The sequence below is a fragment of the Tachyglossus aculeatus genome, chromosome 26, assembly GCF_015852505.1.
Source record: "Tachyglossus aculeatus isolate mTacAcu1 chromosome 26, mTacAcu1.pri, whole genome shotgun sequence".
In the NCBI taxonomy this organism is placed as follows: Eukaryota; Metazoa; Chordata; class Mammalia; order Monotremata; family Tachyglossidae; genus Tachyglossus; species Tachyglossus aculeatus.
The window spans coordinates 18119873-18140743 of NC_052091.1; the positions used below are offsets into that span (position 1 = coordinate 18119873).

The 20871-nt window shown below is 50.5% G+C and overlaps 1 protein-coding gene across 1 annotated transcript; it reads left to right on the forward strand.

Annotated features, from left to right (window-relative positions):
- Positions 1-1638: 1638 nt before the first annotated feature.
- Positions 1639-20343, forward strand: USP50 (ubiquitin specific peptidase 50). The gene is made up of 7 exons (XM_038767205.1): positions 1639-1809; positions 6665-6856; positions 6967-7162; positions 9244-9456; positions 13793-13935; positions 18603-18735; positions 20044-20343. Exons 1-7 carry the CDS (start codon positions 1760-1762, stop codon positions 20227-20229), a joined length of 1113 nt encoding a protein of 370 aa, XP_038623133.1. The 5' UTR covers positions 1639-1759; the 3' UTR covers positions 20230-20343.
- Positions 20344-20871: the final 528 nt, after the last annotated feature.

The following is a 20871-nucleotide window of genomic DNA, read 5'->3' on the forward strand; positions in this document are numbered from 1 at the left end:
AGGGAACGGAGGCCGGGGAGAAGCGAAGCCCAAGGTCACCCGGCGGACCAGCGGCGGAGCCCGGAGGAGATCCCAGGTCCTTTCAACTCCCAGGCCTGGGCGCTTCCCGAGCGCTTAGTACAGCGCTCTGCACACAGTAAGCGCTCAATAAATACAATTGATTGAATGGACCACGCTGCTTACCTGTCAGTCCCGTCACCCCGATGGATGGTTCTGTTTCACTCATCACGGGAGAGTGACCGGTTTCCCGGCTCTTAATAACTACCGTCATCATCATCATTATTATTAGACTGTACTAAGCGCTTGGGAGAGGGCAGTACAACCATCACCAGGCACGTTCCCTGCCCACATCGAGCTGGCGGGCTTAGAGGATCAACCGGGGTGAGTTTCCCAAGGGGGGTCTGCGTTCCCTCCGCCCACCGTCGTTCGGAAAACCGGACGACGCGGACTCACGGACTGTAGTAGATGTCGAAGTCGCCGTCCGTCGGCGGCCCGGGAGCCACCTCGGAGCGGAAAGGAGGAGGCGGTGGGAATGGCCGGCTGGATTTTACCTACGTTCGTACCAGCAAGGTGGGAGTTGGGCCAACTGGTTTAACAGATTAATCCGGGACATTCATTTCTGACAGGCGGCAGGAAAAATTGGGGATTTTTGAGGGGGGGAGTGGAGGGTAGGGTGCTCATTATGTGCGTATTGTGTCAAACGCTGTGCTGTGCACTGGGGGAGATACGAGTTGATCAGGTTGGACACAGTCCCTCGTTCCACGCCCACCCTTCCCCGGGTGCCATGTTCACGCGGCCGTTTGGGCAGAGAAAACCACTTTCACAGTGGAGATTAATCCACTTCTCGCCCCGAATGCCCCCCTCTAGACCGTCGGCTCGTTCTGGACGCGGAGCGTGTCCGCTAATTCAATCAATCGATCGTATTTATTGAGCGCTTACTGCGTGCAGAGCGCTGTACTAAGCGCTTGATTCTCATTGTAGAATTGTACTAATTCTGCCGCCTTGCCCGACGCTTAGCACAGTGCTCGGCCCATCGTGAGCACTCAGGAAATCCCACTGGATCGCGCTGCTTGAAGGCAGAGTCGGGGGCCGGAATCGGCCGCTGGTGATGGCCCGCGGCTGCACGGTCCCAAGCGCCTAGTACAGCGTTCCACACGCACGGCGCTCAGTAAATACCGGGGATTGATTGATCGAACGTAACGGGCGGGGAACGCGCCCACCGACACGGTCACACTGAAGCGCTCCGCACACGGCGCGCGCTCCGTAAACACCAGCGTTCGTTCATTCAATTGTATTTATTGAGCGCCTACTGTGTGCAGAGCACCGTACTAAGCGCTTGGGAAGGACAAGTTGGGTTGACCTCCCCTGAAAACTGGGGAATCTTTCTGCACTTCTTCTGCTTCCAGGGAGCCTGAAGGACAACCGAGGCTCAACCGAGGACCGGAGCCTGTTCCCCGGATTTCCGTGGGGAGACGTCGGGGGAGACCAGAGCCACCTCACAAAGCAGGTTTGTTCCGGAATCCCGCGGGGAAAACGGGGAAAAGGGGAAGGGGATTGTGACACCCGCCAGAAGGGGCCCCAGGAGGCCGGGGCGAAGCCACTCCGGGGCCGGGGCGGGCGGGGGGCCGGGGGGGACGACAAGGTGGCATCCCGGCGGGAAAGAATCGGCAGAAAAAGGCCAGCGAGCGAGAAATGAAGTTGCGGAGCCCCGGCCCGGCCTCCTGAACCGCGGCGGACGTCCTCCTTTTCCCCCTCCGAGATGGCTTCCGGGCCGCCCGCGGACGATGACTTCGACATCTACTACAGTCTGTGAGTCCGCGTCGTCCGGTTTTCCCAACGACGGTGGGCGGGGGGAGCGCAGACCCCCCCCCCTCGGGACACTCACCCCGGTCAACCCTCTAAGACCACCAGCTCGATGTGGGCAAGGGAATGGGCCTTACCTCCTTCCCCTCCCCACACCACCCGTTTGTACGTATTTATTGCTCTATTTATTTTCCTTCCCCTCCCCATACCACCTGTATATATGTATATATACAGGTATTTATATATTTTATATATGTATATATTTATATATTTTATATCTGCACGTATTTATTACTCTATTTTCTGTGTACATATTCATTCCATTTATTTTATTTGGTTAATGTGTTTTGTCTTGCTGTCTGTCTCGCCCTAGGGACCGTCTCTATATGTTGCCAATTTGTACTTCCCAAGCGCTTAGTACAGTGCTCTGCACACAGTAAGCGCTCAATCAATACGATTGATGGTGATGATGATGAATGTGAGCCCGCTGTTGGGTAGGGACCGTCTCTAGGTGTTGCCAACTTGGACTTCCCAAGCGCTTAGTACAGTGCTCTGCACACAGTAAGCGCTCAATCAATACGATTGATGGTGATGATGATGAATGTGAGCCCGCTGTTGGGTAGGGACCGTCTCTAGGTGTTGCCAACTTGGACTTCCCAAGCGCTTAGTACAGTGCTCTGCACACAGTAAGCGCTCAGTCAATACGATTGAATGAATGATTGTTGTATTGTCTGTACACGGTAAGCGCTCAAGAAATACGGCTGAATGAAGGAATGAATGATTGTTGGATTGTCCTCTCCCAAGCACTTAGTACAGTCCTCTGCACACAGTAGTGATGATGATGATGGTATTTAAGTGCTTACTATGTGCAAAACACCGTTCTAAGCGCTGGGGAGGATACAGGGTGATCAGGGTGTCCCACGTGGGGCTCACAGTCTTCATCCCCATTTTACAAATGAGGGAACTGAGGCCCAGAGAAGTGAAGTGACTCGCCCCAAAGTCACACAGCTGACAAGTGGCTCCTTCCCTTCCCCACAGCACCTGTATATATGTTTGTACAGATTTAGTCCTCCATTTATTTATTTATTTTACTTGCACATATCTATTCTATTTATTTTATTTTGTTAATATGTTGGGTTTTGTTGTCTGTCTCCCCCTTCTAGACTGTGAGCCCACTGTTGGGTAGGGACCGTCTCTATATGTTGCCGACTTGGACTTCCAAGCGCTTAGTACAGTGCTCTGCACATAGTAAGCGCTCAATAAATATGATTGATGATGATGATGATGATGAACCCGTGACCAAATACGATTGAATGAACGAATGAACCCTGTAAACACCCAGACCAAGCATTTTAGGGATCCCGACCCTCTGAACAAAACACTCCAGCTCATCGTGGGCAAGGAACGTGTCAACCAACTTTGCTACATTGAATTCTCCCAAGCGCTTAGTACAGCGCTCTGCTCACAGTGAGCGTTCGGTAACTACGATCGGTTGATTCTGTCGTCGCTTGGGAATCGGTTCCTCTCTTTTGGGTTCAGCCGACGGTTTTTACGGGGCGCGTTTGGGGCGCGAAACACTGTACTGAGCACTTGAGAGCACTTATATGTATATATGTTTGTACATTTTTTTTATATGTATATATGTACATTTTTTTTACTCTATTTTATTTGTACATATCTATTCTATTTATTCTATTTTGTTAGTATGTTTGGTTTTGTTCTCTGTCTCCCCCTTTTAGACTGTGAGCCCACTGTTGGGTAGGGACTGTCTCTATATGTTGCCAATTTGTACTTCCCAAGCGCTTAGTACAGTGCTCTGCACATAGTAAGCGCTCAATAAATACAATTGATTGATTGAGAGGGGGCAATGCAGTCGGTTAACATGAGCCCTCAAGCCAGCAGATTTGCCCCCGTCTTCATTCCTCACGTGCCTGCTTCTTTCGTGACGGTTTGCATCTTTATTCTGGTTTCTAGCTTCGTCTTCCTGTTATCTGCTTGCTTCCCGGTGGTGCGCTCCGAGCGATTCCTCTCGGGTGGGCTGGTTTCACGCTCCCGATCTCCGTTCCGTGCGGTTCTTCACGCGGAACCTTGTGTCGTGATTGGATTGTTTTTAGACTGTGAGCCCACTGTTGGGTAGGGACCGTCTCTATATGTTGCCGATTTGTACTTCCCAAGCGCTTAGTACGGTGCTCTGCACATAGTAAGCGCTCAATAAATACGATTGATGATGATGATGATGATGATAGCGTCCCACGGGTGTCTGACTTTTTGTCCGCGTTCCTTGAGGACAGAGGGTTTGGTTTACTCTCCCGCCGCCGCTCCCCGGAGGGAGCACTGTGGGGACGACGACTACTACGAGGAGTAATTAGAGGGTCGTGTCGAAGGCCCATCTCCTCCAGGAAGCCTTCCCTGACTAATCCCCCTTTCCCCCTTCTCCCACCCTTTTCCGTGTCGTCCCGATCTGCTCCCTTTCTTCCCCCATCCCACGGCTTTGACGTCCGTATCCGTAGTTTCTTAATGTTTCCGTTAACGTCTGTCTCCCCCTCTGGACCCTGGGCTCGTCGTGGGCAAGGAACATCCCTACCGTCCTATCGTCCTCATCAGTCATCATCGATCGTATTTATTGAGCGCTTCCTGTGTGCAGAGCACTGGACTAAGCGCTTGGGAAGTACAAGTTGGCAACATAGAGAGGCGGTCCCTACCCAAGAGTGGGCTCACGGTCTAGAAGGGGGAGACGGAGAACAAAACCAAACATACTAACAAAATAAAATAAATAGAATAGATAGGTACAAGTAAAATAAATAAATAAATAGAGTAATAAATATGTACAAATGTCCTCTCCCAAGCGCTTACTGCAGTGCTCGTCATACAGTAGGGGCTCAATAAATACCACTGACTGATGGCTTGATTGATTGGCCCACTGTTGGGTAGGGACCGGCTCTATATGTCGCCGACTTGTACTTCCCAAGCGCTCATACGGTGCTCTGCACACAGTAAGCGCTCAATAAATACGATTGAATTGAGGGGCTTCTGAACAACCTTTGTTTGAAAGCTGGAGAATTCGACAGCACAGACTCTCTCCCTAAAAATCCATGAGCTAGACCACCCTCTTCCCAGAACATGGGGTATAAAAAGGGCACGTTAACAAATTCATTTCGGCACCGTTATTTTCGCACCTTCCTTGGGGAGGGAATACAGATTTATTCCTCTCTTTATTTTACTTGTACATATTTACTATTCTATTTATTTTGTTAATGATGTGCATTTAGCTTTAATTCCGTCTGTTCTGACGACTTGACACCTGTCCACACGTTTTGTTTTGTTCTCTGTCTCCCCCATCTAGACTGGGAGCCCGTTGTTGGGTAGGGATCGTCTCTATATGTCGCCGACTTGTACTTCCTAAGCGCTCAGTACAGTGCTCTGCACACAGTAAGCGCTCAATAAATACGACTGAATGAATGAGGGGGAAGTGTGGAGGACCCGACAGCTGGTTTGGAGCCGGGTAAGGGAAAGATTCCTCAAATCCACCACGCTTTGCTTGATTTGCAATGAATAATTGTGGTGTTTGGTTAGCGCTTCCTCCGCGCCGAGCCCTGTATTAAGCGCCGGGGGAGATACGAGATCATCAGGTCGGATGCTGAGGTCACGAAGGCCCAGAGAAGTGAAGTGACTTGCCCGGGGTCACCCAGGAGACAAATGGCGGGAGAACAGGTTTCGAATCCTGCGAGCCCCACGTGGGACAACCTGATGACCTTGTATCTACCCCAGCGCTTAGAACAGTGCTTGGCACATAGCGCCCAACAGATGCTGTCATTATTATTTTCCGGACGAGGAAACTCAGAGATGGAGGTCACATGGCAAACGAGGGGCGGAGCCGGGATTAGAACCCTTTCATTCATTCAATCGTATTTATTATAATAATAATGGCATTTATTAAGCGCTTACTATGTCCAAAGCACCGTTCTAAGCGCTGGGGAGGTTACAAGGTGATCAGGTGGTCCCACGGGGGGCTCTCAGTCTTCATCCCCATTTTCCAGATGAGGCCCGGAGAAGTGAAGTGTGACTGTGAGCCCACTGTTGGGTAGGGACCGTCTCTATACGTTGCCAACTTGTACTTCCCAAGCGCTTAGTACAGTGCTATAATAATAATAATGGCATTTATTAAGCGCTGACTATGTGCAAAGCACCGTTCTAAGAGCTGGGGAGGTTACCAGGTGATCAGGTTGTCCCACGGGGGGCTCTCAGTCTTCATCCCCATTTCCCAGATGAGGCCCGGAGAAGTGAAGTGTGACTGTGAGCCCGTGAGCCCACTGTTGGGTAGGGACCGTCTCTATACGTTGCCAACCTGTACTTCCCAAGTGCTTAGTACAGTGCCATAATAATAATAATGGCATTTATTAAGCGCTTACTATGTGCAAAGCACCGTTCTAAGAGCTGGGGAGGTTACAAGGTGATCAGATTGTCCCACGGGGGGCCTCTCAGTCTTCATCCCCATTTTCCAGATGAGGCCCAGAGAAGTGAAGTGTGACTGCGAGCCCACTGTTGGGTAGGGACCGTCTCTATACATTGCCAACTTGTACTTCCCAAGCGCTTAGTCCAGTGCTCTGCACACAGTAAGCGCTCAATAAATACGATTGATTGAAGTGACTTGCCCCAAGTCGGAGCCGGGATTGGAACCCGTGACCTCTGACTCCAAAGCCGCGGCTCTTTCCCCTGAGCCCCGCCGCTTCTCTATTTACTGAGCGCGGAGCGCCGTAGGAAGCGCTTGGGGGGTCCAAGTTGGCTCTGCCACTCATCCATCCGTCCGGCCCCGCTCCTGGCCACCCCTTCCCGAACTGCTTTTGTTTTTCCTTTTGGACAGGAGCGAGGGCTCAAGCCCCGGGGCCGGCTCCCGGGAGAGGCCGGCGGGGGCCGGGCCGCGGGCCCCGGGCGTGACCGGCCTGCGCAACCTGGGCAACACGTGTTACATGAACGCCGTCCTGCAGTGCCTCGCCAGCGTCACACCTCTGGTGGACTATTTCCTCTCCGGGAAGTACGTCACGGCCCTGCACCAGTAAGTCCCTCCGTCCGTCCCTCCGTCCGTCGGTCCGTCCGTCCTTCCCGGGGCCGGCGCGGGAAATCCAAGCGGTCCCTTCCCTCTCCCCCCCCCCGCCCCGCGGCTAGGGACCGAGGCGAGGTGGCCACGGCGTTTTCCTACCTGCTGATGGACATGTGGCTGGGGGAGGCGGACTGCGTCGCCCCCGAAGTGTTCCGCCTGGCCGTGGGCAACCGCTGCCCCGCCTTCGGGAAGAAGAGCCAGCAGGACGCCCAGGAGTTTCTCAGCTTCGTCCTCAACGCGTTGCACGAAGCCCTGAGGAAGGTAAGGGCGGCGGCGGCTCCCCCAGCACCCCCCGATTTCATTTCGTGTGCGATCCCGCCCCGCCACCCCAGGCGAGCGCCGTCTTTCCCCTAGATCGTAAGCTTGTCGCGGCCAGGGAACGTGTCTGTTGGATGGCACTCCTCCGAGCACTCGGTACAGAGCCGGGCGCACCATCAGCGCTCAGTAAATCCCAGCCTATTCGCCCCCAGGGAACGTGTCTGTTGGATGGCACTCCCCCGAGCACTCAGTACGGAGCCGGGCACACCATCAGCGCTCGGTAAATACCAGCCTATTCGCCCCCAGGGAACGTGTCTGTTGGATGGCTCTGGTACGGTGCTCTGCACATAGTGAGTGCTCAATAAATACGATTGATGATGGTGATGATGATGGCTGTGACATTAGCAGTTCAAGGTAATAATATTAATAATATCGGCATTTATTAAGTGCTTATGTGCACAGCACTGTTCTACCCGCTGAGAAGGTTACAAGGTGATCAGGTTGTCCCACAGGGGCTCACAGTCAATCTCCATTTGCCCTCCCTCCGCACGTCCGCCAAGCTCGCTCCCTTCCTCCCTTCAAAGCCCTACTGAGAGCTCCCCTCCTCCAGGCAGCCTTCCCAGACTGTGCTCCCTTTTTCCTCTCCCCCTCCCCATCCCCCCCACCCTACCTCCTTCCCCTCCCCACAGCACCTGTATAGATGTTTGTACAGATTTAGCACTCTCTTTATTTTACTTGTACATATTGACTATTCTATTTGTTTTCTTAACGATGTGCATCTAGCTTTATTTCTATTTATTCTGATGACTTGACACCTGTTCACATGTTTTGTTTTGTCGTCTGTCTCCCCCTTCTAGGCTGTGAGCCCACTGTTGGGTAGGGACCCTCTCTATATGTTGCCAACTTGTACTTCCCAAGCGCTTAGTACAGTGCTCTGCACACAGTAAGCGCTCAATAAATACGATTGAATGAATGAATGGCACTCCTCCGAGCTCTCAGTACGGAGCTGGGCGCACGATCAGCGCTCAGTAAATCCCAGCGTATTCGCCCCCAGGGAACGTGTCTGTTGGATGGCACTCCTCCGAGCACTCAGTACGGAGCCGGGCACACGATCAGCGCTCAGTAAATACCAGCCTTTTCGCCTCCAAAGCCTTGAATTTACTGATGATTTTGAGCCGCAGCGTCCTCAGGGAACAAATGAGGGGGAATAACCCCTTGCTAGATTAACCCATCCCTCAGTCGGTGGTGTTTATGGGTTCGAATCCCGGCTCCGCCACGTGTCTGCTGTGTGACCTTGGGCAAGTCACTTCACTTCTGAGCCTCAGTTCCCTCATCTGTCAAATGGGGATGAAGACTGCGAGGCCCACGGGGGACAGACCGATCACCTTGTATCCCCCCCCAGCGCTTAGAACAGCGCTTGGCACATAATGAGGGCTTAACAAATGCCATCATCATCATCATCTACCTAGGCGCTTAGTAAAATGGGGATGAAGACTGTGAGCCCCACGTGGGACAACCTGATTACCTTGTATCTGCCCCAGCGCTTAGAACAGCGCTTGGCACATAGTAAGCGCTTAACAAATGCCATCATCATCATCATCCACGCAGGCGCTTAGTAAAATGGGGATGAAGACTGTGAGCCCCCCGTGGGACAACCTGATTACCTTGTATCTGCCCCAGCGCTTAGAACAGCGCTTGGCCCATAGTAAGCGCTTAACAAATGCCACCATCATCATTATTATTATTCTCTGGGCCTCAGTCACCTCACTGGTAAAATGGGGATGAAGACTGTGAGCCCCACGCGGGCCAACCTGATGACCTTGTATCTGCCCCAGCGCTTAGAACAGCGCTTGGCACATAGTAAGCGCTTAACGAATGCCATCATCGTCGTCCACGCAGGCGCTTAGTAAAACGGGGATGAAGACTGTGAGCCCCACGTGGGCCAACCTGATGACCTTGTATCTACCCCAGCGCTTGGCACATAGTAAGCGCTTCAAAAATACCAACGTTAATCATGATGGTTCTTATTAAATGGCGCGATTATTCTTAATATGAACCCCGTTTCTGAGTCGGTCCGTTGGCAGCCCCACAGGCGGAGGGCGAGCGAGAAGGTCTGCCGAGGGGGCAAGGCGGGTGCCGCCGCCACCGCCGCCGACTCGTCCATCGTCACCCAGCTGTTCGAAGGCCAGCTCAGCTACCACGTCGTCTGCTTGAAGTGCAACAGCTGCAGCTACAAGCGCGAGACCTTCACCGTGCTCTCCCTTCCCGTCCCCTCGCACTATCAGTGCTCTCTCCAGGTAAATCCCGGGTCTCCCCCAGGCCGGGAAGCCCGGGAGCGCGTCCGTCCGCGAGGCCGTGAGCCCCCAAAACTCCCAAATCCACGACGGCCTGGCCTCCGAGAGAGAGAAAAATCGACCGTGGGGAGGGAGTGTGTCTGTTGCATTGCCGTTTTGTGCTCCCCCAAGCACTTAGCACAGTGCTCCGTAAAGCAAGCACTCAATATTCATTCCTTCTGTCGGATTTATCGAGCGCTTACTGTGTGCAGAGCACTGTACTAAGCGCTTGGGAAGTCCCAAGTTGGCCACATCTAGAGACGGCCCCTACCCGACGGCGACTCACAGTCTAGAAGGGGGAGACGGACGACGAAACCAAACAGATTAACAAAATAATTAGAATAAACATGTACAAATAAAATAAATACACTTGACTGACTTGCAGGGGTCATCCTCATCGATTGTATTTATTGAGCGCTTACTGTGTGCAGAGCACTGTACTAAGCGCTTGGGAAGCACAAGTTGGCAACGTAGAGAGACGGTCCTTTGATTTTGTTTCTTTGTTTTTCTTTCCACGGCAAGGCCCCCGTGGACTCGGGAAATTTCTTGGCTGCCGAGTTTGAAAGTGGGCTCCCTCCAGCTGAGTGATGATGATGATGATGATGGCATTTATTAAGCGCTTACTATGTGCAAAGCACTGAAAGTGGGCTCCCTCCAGCTGAATGGTGATGATGATGGCATTTATTAAGCGCTTACTGTGTGCAGAGCACTGTACTAAGCGCTTGGGAAGCCCAAGTTGGCCACATCTAGAGACGGCCCCTACCCAACAGCGGGCTCACAATCTAGAAGGGGGAGACAGATGACAAAACAAAACATATTCACCGAATAAAATAATTAGAATAAACATGTACAAGTAAAATAAATACGCTTGACTGACTTGGAGGGGCCGAACGCCCATTTGATTTTTTTTGTTTGTTTGTTTTTCTTTCCACGGCAAGGCCCCCGTGGACTCGGGAAATTTCTTGGCTGCCGAGTTTGAAAGTGGGCTCCCTCCAGCTGAGTGATGATGATGATGGCATTTATTAAGCGCCTACTATGTGCAAAGCACTGAAAGTGGGCTCCCTCCAGCTGAATGGTGATGATGAGGGCATTTATTAAGCGCTTACTATGTGCAAAACACTGAAAGTGGGCTCCCTCCAGCTGAATGGTGATGATGATGGCATTTATTAAGCGCTTACTATGTGCAAAGCACTGTACTAAGCGCTCTCAGGAGAGAACAAATGAGGTAACTGAGGCTCAGAGAAGGGAGATGTCCTGCCCAGCCCCCCCTATTCATTCAATTGTATTTATTTATAGAGCGCTTACTGTGTGCAGAGCACTGGACTAAGCACTTGGGAAGTCCAAGTTGGCAACACATAGAGTCGGTCCCTACCCAACAGTGGGCTCACAGTCTAGAAGGGGGAGACAGACAACAAAACAAAACATATTAACCAAATAAAATAATTAGAATAAACATGTACAAATAAAATAAATAAATAAATAAGTAAATATGCTTGACTGACTTGGAGGGGCCGACCACCCCTTAGATTTTTTTTTTCTTTCTTTCCACGGCAAGGCCCCCGTGGACTCGGGAAATAATTTCTTGGCTGCCGAGTTTGAAAGTGGGCTCCCTCCACCTGAATGATGATGATGATGGCATTTATTAAGCGCTTACTATGTGCACAGCAGTGTACTAAGCGCTTGGGAAGCCCAAGTTGGCCACATCTAGAGACGGCCCCTACCCAACAGCGGGCTCACAGTCTAGAAGGGGGAGACGGAAGACAAAACAAAACATATTAACAAAATAAATTAGAATAATTATGTACAAATAAAATAAATAAATTAATAAATACGCTTGACTTGACTTAGAGGGGCCGAATGCCCGTTTTTTTTTTTGTTTTGTTTTGTTTTTCTTTCTTTCCACGGCAAGGCCCTCGTGGACTCGGGAAATTTCTTGGCTGCCGAGTTTGAAAGTGGGCTCCCTCCGGCTGAGTGATGATGATGATGTTGATGATGTTGATGGCATCTATTAAGCGCTTACTATGTGCAAAGCACTGTTCTAAGCACTAAGTATAGAGAGGCGCCCCCCCCCCCCCAAATCTATTAAATTATTTCTGCTCTCCCAAGAGCATAGTACAGTGCTGTGCACACAGAGAGCACTCAGTAGGCTTTGGAGTCAGAGGTCATGGGTTCAAATCCCGGCTCCACCACTTGTCAGCTGTGTGACTTTGGGCAAGTCACTTCATTCCTCTGGGCCTCAGTTCCCTCATCTGGAAAATGGGGATTAAGACTGTGAGCCCCCCCGAGGGACAACCTGATCACCTTGTAACCTCCCCAGTGCTTAGAACAGTGCTTTGCACATGGTAAGCGCTTAATAAATGCCGTCATTATTAAATGTGATTTTCTGGCTGACGTACATATCTATAAATTATATATTAAAAATTGCTTTTTCATATGAACGTCCGTGACCCCCTCTAGACTGTAAGCTCGTTATGAGCGGGGAACGTGTTGGCTAATTCTGGTGCTCTCCCAAGCGCTTAGTACAGTGCACGCAGCACTCAATACACGCGACCAAATGATAGCGAGGACAGAGAGACCGAGAGGCGCAACGTGTGAACATTTCTTTGCTTTATTGGGCCTCTTTTGAAGGGGAAAAAGGCGCCGTTTCTTTTATTTTCAATTAACACGATCCCAGCCGAGAGGAGGTTTATCGCAGAAAGGCTGTTTCAGTCACTCAGTGGTATTTATTGAGCTCTGACCGAGTGCAGAGAAGCAGCGTGGCTCAGTGGAAAGAGCCCGGGCTTTGGAGTCAGAGGTCATGGGTTCAAATCCTGGCTCTGCTGTCAACTGTGTGACTTTGGGCAAGTCGTTTAACTTCTCTGGGCCTCAGTTCCCTCATCTGTAAAATGGGGATTAAGACTGTGAGCCCCCCATGGGACAACCTGCTCACCTTGTAACCTCCCCAGCGCTTAGAACAGCGCTTTGCACATAGTAAGCGCTTAATAAATGCCATCATCATTATTATTATTATATGGGACAACCTGATCACCTTGTAACCTCCCCAGCGCTTAGAACAGCGCTTTGCACATAGTAAGCGCTTAATAAATGCCATCATCATCATTATTATTATAATTATATGGGACAACCTGATCACCTTGTAACCTCCCCAGCGCTTAGAACAGCGCTTTGCACATAGTAAGCGCTTAATAAATGCCATCATCATTATTATTATTATATGGGACAACCTGATCACCTTGTAACCTCCCCAGCGCTTAGAACAGCGCTTTGCACATAGTAAGCGCTTAATAAATGCCATCATCATCATTATTATTATAATTATATGGGACAACCTGATCACCTTGTAACCTCCCCAGCGCTTAGAACAGCGCTTTGCACATAGTAAGCGCTTAATAAATGCCATCATCATTATTATTATTATATGGGACAACCTGATCACCTTGTAACCTCCCCAGCGCTTAGAACAGCGCTTTGCACATAGTAAGCGCTTAATAAATGCCATCATCATCATTATTATTATAATTATATGGGACAACCTGATCACCTTGTAACCTCCCCAGCGCTTAGAACAGCGCTTTGCACATAGTAAGCGCTTAATAAATGCCATCATCATTATTATTATTATATGGGACAACCTGATCACCTTGTAACCTCCCCAGCGCTTAGAACAGCACTTTGCACATAGTAAGCGCTTAATAAATGCCATCATCATCATTATTATTATAATTATATGGGACAACCTGATCACCTTGTAACCTCCCGAGTGCTTAGAACAGCGCTTTGCACATAGTAAGCGCTTAATAAACACCATCATTATCATTGTTATTATAATTATATGGGACAACCTGATCACCTTGTAACCGCCCCAGCGCTTAGAACAGCGCTTTGCACAGAGTAAGCGCTTAATGAATGCCAATATTATTATTATTACTAAGCGCTGGGGACTGTGAGCCCATTGTTGGGCAGGGACTGTCTCTACCCAACAGTGGGCTCCCAGTCAGTTGAATTGTCCTCTCCCAAGCACTTAGTACAGTGCTCTGCCCCGGGTAAGTGCTCAATAAGTGCCATGGATTGATTCATTTCTGTCGGATTATCCGCTTAGTCCAGTGCCCATAGTCAGCGCTCAACAAATTACTCGGGTTAATGTCTGCCTTCCCCTCCAGACTGCCCGCTCGCTCCGGGCAGGGACCGCGCCTGCCAATCCCGCTGCGCCGGACTCTCCCAACCGCTTAGCACAGTGCCGTGCCCATAGTAAGCGCCCCCGAAGTAGCGGGGGACAGCGTGTGCGCCTCTCTCCCCGCAGGAATGTCTGGAGCGTTTCTTCCAACAAGACACCCTGCGGTGGAATGACCAGATTTACTGCTCCTGCTGCGGCGCCAAGCAGGACGCGGCAGTGAGGGCCGGTGTCGTCAAAGCGCCCAACGTCGTTATTTTTCATCTGAAGAGGTGGGTGCGAGGGCCCCGTCGGCCGCAGAGCCCGGGCCTGGGCGGCGGGAGGACCTGGGTTCTAATCCCGCTCTTCTCCGGGCCTCGGTTCCTTCATCCGTACAGCGGGGGTTAAGAGTGCGAGTCCGGTGCGGGGACCGTGGCCGACCTGGTCGGCTTGGATCTTTTAGACCGCGAGCCCGCTGTTGGGTCGGGACCGCCTCTCTGTGTTGCCAGTTTGTACTTCCCAAGCGCTTAGTCCAGTGCCCTGCACATGGTAAGCGCTCAATAAATACGATTGATGACGATGATCTATCCCAGCGCTTAGAACATAGTAAGCATCGTCAGGAGCTGGCCGGGAGGACTGTCTTCCCCCGCAGCGCTCAAAACTGGGATTGGGAGGGGAAAATCGAATCAAAAACAGGCGCATTTCCCGGCCCAGAACGAGCTCCTGATCTAGAGGGGGGGGATGGACACGAATAGAAAGAAATATAAATGAATATATATAATAATATATAAATAAGTGAATAAATTCGGTTTTCTCCCGTCTGTTCTCCTTCCGAGCCCGTGGTGGGGGACGGGGGAGAGGCTGGAGTGAGGCATAACCGGTTGTATTTATTGGGCGCTTTCCATGTGCGGAGCGCTGAGCTAAGCGCTTAGGAGCAGACCTATCAGTTCTGCGACCTGTTTCCCGCCCGCAGTGAGCTTATCAGTCAATCAGTGGTATTTATTGGGCGCTTAACCCCGGGCAGAGCACTATACTAAGCTCTTAGGGGAGTACGGGGCGGGGTGGAGTTGGTGGACACGTTCGCCGCCCACAAAGAGCTCACGGTTTAGAGGGAGTCAGATAGTGATGGTGATGATGGTCTGATTTGTTGGGCGCCTACCGTGTGCCGGGCACTGTACTAAACGCCGGGGGAGATTCAAGATCATCATCAATCGTATTTATTGAGCGCTTACTGTGTGCAGAGCACTGTACTGAGCGCTTGGGAAGTCCAAGTTGGCAACATCTAGAGACGGTCCCTACCCAACAGTGGGCTCACGGTCGAAAAGGGGGAGTCCATCATCAGGATGGACCCGGTCCTTGTCCCACACGGGGCTCTGTCTGAGACGGCGGGGGTGGGATGGGGGGAACCCGGGGGCCCCCGTCCCCGCCAGCTCTTCCGTGTGACCCGCCGTCTGGTCCCTTCTCTTCAGTCTCAAAAATCAGGCGGTCAGTCGTCTTCGAGTGCTCGCTTTGAGCAGAGCACTGAACTGAGCGCTTGGGAGAGCTCAGTACGGTACAGTGGGTAGGCACGTTCCCTAAAAAGTATTTACTTAGCTTAAAATCAAAGGCTCCGAAAGGATGTTGGAGGACGTGGTGTGATTTAGAGGAAAGAGGCAGGCCTGGGTTCTTATTCCCGCTCCACCACTTTCTTTCTTTTTTTTTTTTGTAGGTGCTTATTATGTGCCAGGCACTGTACTAAGCACTGGGATAGATAACAAACTAAGCAGGTTGTCCCGCATGAGGCTCAGTCTTCAGCCTCTATGTTGCCAATTTGTACTTCCCAAGCGCTTAGTACAGTGCTCTGCACATAGTAAGCGCTCAATAAATACGATTGATGATGATGATGATGATCCTCTGTCCTTCCAGGCAGGACAGTCCATCGCCACTGTGGGCAAGGAACGTGGCTCACAACTCTGTTGTAATAATAATAATAATAATAATAATAATAATAATAATAATAATAAATGGTATTTGTTAAGCGCTTACTATGTGCCAAGCACTGTTCTAAGTGCTAGGGGGGATACGAGGAGATCAGGTTGTCCCACGTGGGGCTCACAGTCTTAATCCCCATTTTACATTCACTCATTCATTCATTCAATCGTATTTATTGAGCGCTTACTGTGTGCAGAGCACTCTACTAAGCGCTTGGGAAGTACAAGTTGGCAACATATATTCATTCAATCATATTTATTGAGCGCTTACTGTGTGCAGAGCACTATACTAAGCACTTGGGAAGTACAAGTTAGCAATATTCATTCACTCAATCGTATTTATTGAGCGCTTACTGTGTGCAGAGCACTGGACTAAGCGCTTGGGAAGTCCAAGTTGGCAACATATAGAGACGGCCCCTACCCGACAGTGGGCTCACAGCCTAGAAATGAGGGAACTGAGGCACAGAGACGTTGTACAGTATCGTACTCTCCCGAGAGCCTTAGACAGTGCTCTGCACAGCGTAAGCACTCGATCGATTCCTTTGATTGATTAACTGAGGGCAGGGACCGTGTCTGCTAATTCTGTCGGTCCAACCCGATTTGCCTGCATCCACCCCAGGGCTTAGTACAGTGCCTGGCACAGAGCAAGCGCTTAATGCCACAATTAATATTATCATCACTTTTTAGCAATATAACAGAATTGTACTTCCCAAGCGCTTAGTCCAGTGCTCTGCACACAGTAAGCGCTCAATAAATACGACTGAATGAGTGAATGAACATTCCCTGCCCACAGTGAGCTTTCAGTGTAGATGGGGAGACAGGCGTTAATATAAATGCACAAATTACAGAAATGTACCAAAGTACTGTGGGGTTTTGTTGAGCGCTTGCCGTGTGCCAAGAACTGTACAAAGTTCTCCGGGGCACATAATACAAGATGATAATAATAACGGTATTTGTTAAGCGCTTACTATGTGCCACACGCTGATCGGTTCGGATACAGTCCATGTTGCACATGAGGCTCACGTATTTTTTTGATTGATTAATGACTCCCCATCTGCCGTTTTCCCTTGTTCAAATTAATGATTTTAAGTCACGGCAGACACGAAACGGGTCCGAGGGTCCGACTGATTGACCATCTCCCGAGCCTTTAGCGTGTTATCGGGTCCACCACACGTCTGCTGTGTGACCTTGGGCAAGTCACTTCACTTCTCTGAGCCTCAGTTCCCTCATCTGTCAAATGGGGATGGAGACTGTGAGCCCCACGGGGGACAGACCGATCACCTTGATCCCCCCCCGCGCTTAGAACAGCGCTTTGCACATAGTAAGTGCTTAACAAATGCCATCATTAGCATTTATTGAGCGCTTACTGGGTGCAGTGTACTAAGCAGTAGGGAGAGTACAATACAGCAGAGTTCCCGGCTAAGGTGTTTGCTTTAGTTTTCCGCTGATTTGTCCTGGTCCCGAAGTAGTAATAGCCTTCCATGTTTCCACCCGGACTGTCCCCCCATTTTTTCTTTTTTCTTCAATGGAATTTGTTAAGCGCTTGCAATGGGCCAGATGTTTTATTGAGACCATGGGACAGGGACTGTGCCCAACCCGATTTGTTTGTAGCCACCTCAACGCTTAGTACAGAGCCTTTTAGACTGTGAGCCCGCTGTTGGGTAGGGACTGTCTATGTTGCCAACTTGGACTTCCCAAGCACTTAGTACAGTGCTCTGCACACAGTAAGCGCTCAATAAATACGATTGATTGATCGACTGTCTCCATATATTGCCAACTTGTACTTCCCAAGCGCTTAGTACAGTGCTCTGCACAAAGTAAGCGCTCAATAAATGCGATTGATTGATTATCCAAAGGAAAATGACAACCTCTCCAAAACCCTGTGGGTGTTTTCTGTCTTTCGGCTGTCAGGGGCCCCCTGATGCGAGCAGGACTGTTCATTGTTTATCAAAACCAAGTTAAACCTGAGGGCGGGACCTCAGGTCACTTTCACAGCTCAAAATCCTAATCCCTTCGTCCTTGTTGTATTTCTGGGGTAAATACTGTACCAAAGGGGTGCTTTCTTCCTTATTGATTCTGTAAATCAATGCAGAAATGCACTCCTGCAGCCCCGAGTGGGGAGCAGCTTGGCCTCGTGGCCCTGGGAGCCCAAGGACCTGGGTTCTAATCCCGACGCACCTATGTGTGGGCAAGTCACTTCACTTTTTTGGGCCGCATTTCCCTCCTCTGCGTAATGGGGAGTCTAATCCCTGTTCTCCCTCTTACTTCGATCTGATGATCGTATATCTACCCCAGTGCTGAGTACAGTACTAGGCACACAGTGAACACTTAAATCAAACTATTATTATTATTATTATTATCCTAAAATCAAACCCAGCAGCACTAGGGCAGAAACTCGTGTCGGGCGAACTGGTTTTTCATTCTGTTTTCAGTGACAATTCAAGCAAACACCTCTAATAATAACAATGAATAGCAATTACGGTACGTGCTTGCTGTGTGCTCGCTCTGGGCCAAGAACTGTTCTAGGCCCAGGGGACCATCATCATCATCATCATGAGTCGTATTTATTGAGCGCTTACTATGTGCAGAGCACTGTACTAAGCGCTTGGGAAGTACAAATTGGCAACGTATCCACGTTTATCGAGTGGGATCCAGTCCCTGTGCCGCCCGGGGCTCACGGTCTTCGTCCCCGTCTTACAGGTGAGGAAACTGAGGCCCAGAGAAGTGAAGTGATTTGCCCAAGGGCACACAGCACGTAAGGGCCGGGGCTGGGATTGGAACCCAGGTCCTCCACTAAGCCTTGCTGCTTCTCTACTTGTCCAGACGTTTCTAGTTTGGGTTGGTTTGGTCACGAGGGCTCGATTTATTTCCTCCGTAGCGTCACCTGCAACATTCCTTCAATCTTACTGTGTGCAGGGCACTATACTAAGCGCCTGGGAAGTACAAGTTGGCAAGATAAGCATCATCTCCTTCCCATCTCCCCCCTCCAGGTTCGAGTGTTACGGCAAAATGAAAAGGAAACTGAGGACAAATATCCATTACCCCCTCGTCAACCTGGACCTCTCCCCTTTCATCTACCCGTCGTGTCGGAAGCATCCAAAATATACCCTCTGGGCTGTGGTGGTAAGTCGACCCGATTCTTCTCAGTTTTGGCCCCGAGGAACCGCGAACGACAGGTGGTGGTCGGTCAGTGGTGTTTATCGAGTGCTTACCGGGTGCAGAGCAGTGTACTAAGCGCTTTGGGAGAGGACAGTTTTGAGACAACTGCCTAGAGCCCCAGCCACCTGCACTTGGGTGGGGATTTGGGAGATGCCATTATCAGAAACGAAAAAAAAATGCTGGCCTGTGGACATTTACACAATGCTGCATTTAACTACCCAATATTTCTGTAAATAATGGTGGCAATGGAACTGATATTTTTCCCCCAACTAAACTATTTGCTGGGCTGCTGAGCAGGGAGGCCTTGCACAGCGATCGATGGTATTTGAGCGCTTACTATGGGCACAATCCAGCAAAATTAGCAGGTAGGAGTTTACAGTGCAGAGGAGCTCAGTCGTGCATTGAATGGGTGTGTTTATTGAGCACCCCTCCATCATCATCAATCGTATTTATTGAGCGCTTACTGGGTGCAGAGCACTGTACTAAGCACTTAGGAAGTACAAATTGGCAACATATACAGTCCCTACCCAACAGTGGGCTCACAGTCTCCAACAAAAAATACACCTGTGCCCCTTGGTCCATCCCTTATGATCCCAAGTTCTGGCCACTCTCTCCCATTTAATGCCTCTTCGGACGAAATTAGCCCCCTGCTAAAAGACCTGACCCATCCTGAATTGAAATTAGGCCTCTAAACTCTGATGCTTCAGTTTAGAAACCGAGTAGAATATCACCATCATCAATCGTATTTATTGAGCGCTTACTATGTGCAGAGCACTGTACTGAGCGCTTGGGAAGTCCAAATTGGCAACATATAGAGACAGTCCCTACCCAACAGTGGGCTCACAGTCTAAAAGAATATATTGTCTCGGCCTTCTCTGCTTGGACGCCGTGGCCCATCTTGTTCTTTGTTTTATTTCCAAGGCTTCTTAGGGGAGGGTGTGATTCCTTCGTTTCTGTTGGGGATAGGGGAAGGAGGGGAGGTTGCTCCCTTTCAAGTCGGAGGGAGGATGACAGGGATTGAAAGAGTAAGATAGCGGTGTGGTGGATGAGCACCGAGTCGTGCTGTGACAGGAAAGAGCCTGGAATCAGCGTGTTAAAGGAATTGCAGGCTGAGGTATCCCACTGAAGGCAGCCCTTTATATTCGGGGCTCAGGACGGGAGAAAGCGTCACAACCCCTAAGCCCGCGCTCCCTGACTTTACCCTGGAGTGGCTCGATCTGTGGCGGGGACAAAAACCAAGCTGAGCCGGGCTTTTCGCTCCGTCTGTTGCAGAACCACTTCGGCGACTTGGACGGCGGCCACTACACGGCCTTCTGCAAGCACGCCGGCACCCAGAGCTGGTTCAGCTTCGACGACACGCGGGTCCTTGCGGTGCCGGAGGCCGCCGTCCAAACCGCGGCCGCCTATCTCCTCTGCTACAGCTGCCAGCCCTTCTCCGCGCCCAGCCTCGGGTGCTAGGGGAAGGACGGCGGCGGAGACCCGCGGGCTGCGTTTTTCCGCATCCACACGCCGCCGGGGTTTGGACAGGAGGAGCCGAGAGGTCCTTGGCATTAAACCTGGGCTCCAACCACTGTCGCTCTCTCTGTGTATGTCTTCCCTGGGGTGTAGAACGAGCCACCTCCAACTTTTCTACGTGAGATCGCGCCTTCCTAAATGAAAAACTTCCTCTTAGCATCACTTTTATGCTAGCGCTTCCCCCATCAGAGGCCCTGTAGACTTGTTGTGGGGCACAAAACGTGCCTGTTTTTTGTTCCGTTATTCCCTCCCACGTGATCAGAACAGAGCCCTGCACACACAGTAAGTACTCAACAGATGACTGACTCCATCATCATCATCATCAATCGTATTTATTCAGCGCTTACTATGTGCAGAGCACTGTACTAAGCGCTTGGGAAGTACAAATTGGCAACATATAGAGACAGTCCCTACCCAACAGTGGGCTCACAGTCTAAAAGGGGGATATATATATAGATATATATCCATATATCCATATAGATCAGTCAGTGGTTATTTGAGCGCTCACTACCCGCAGAGCACTGTTCTAAGCGCTTGGGAAGTACAAATTGGCAACATATAGAGACAGTCCCTACCCAACAGTGG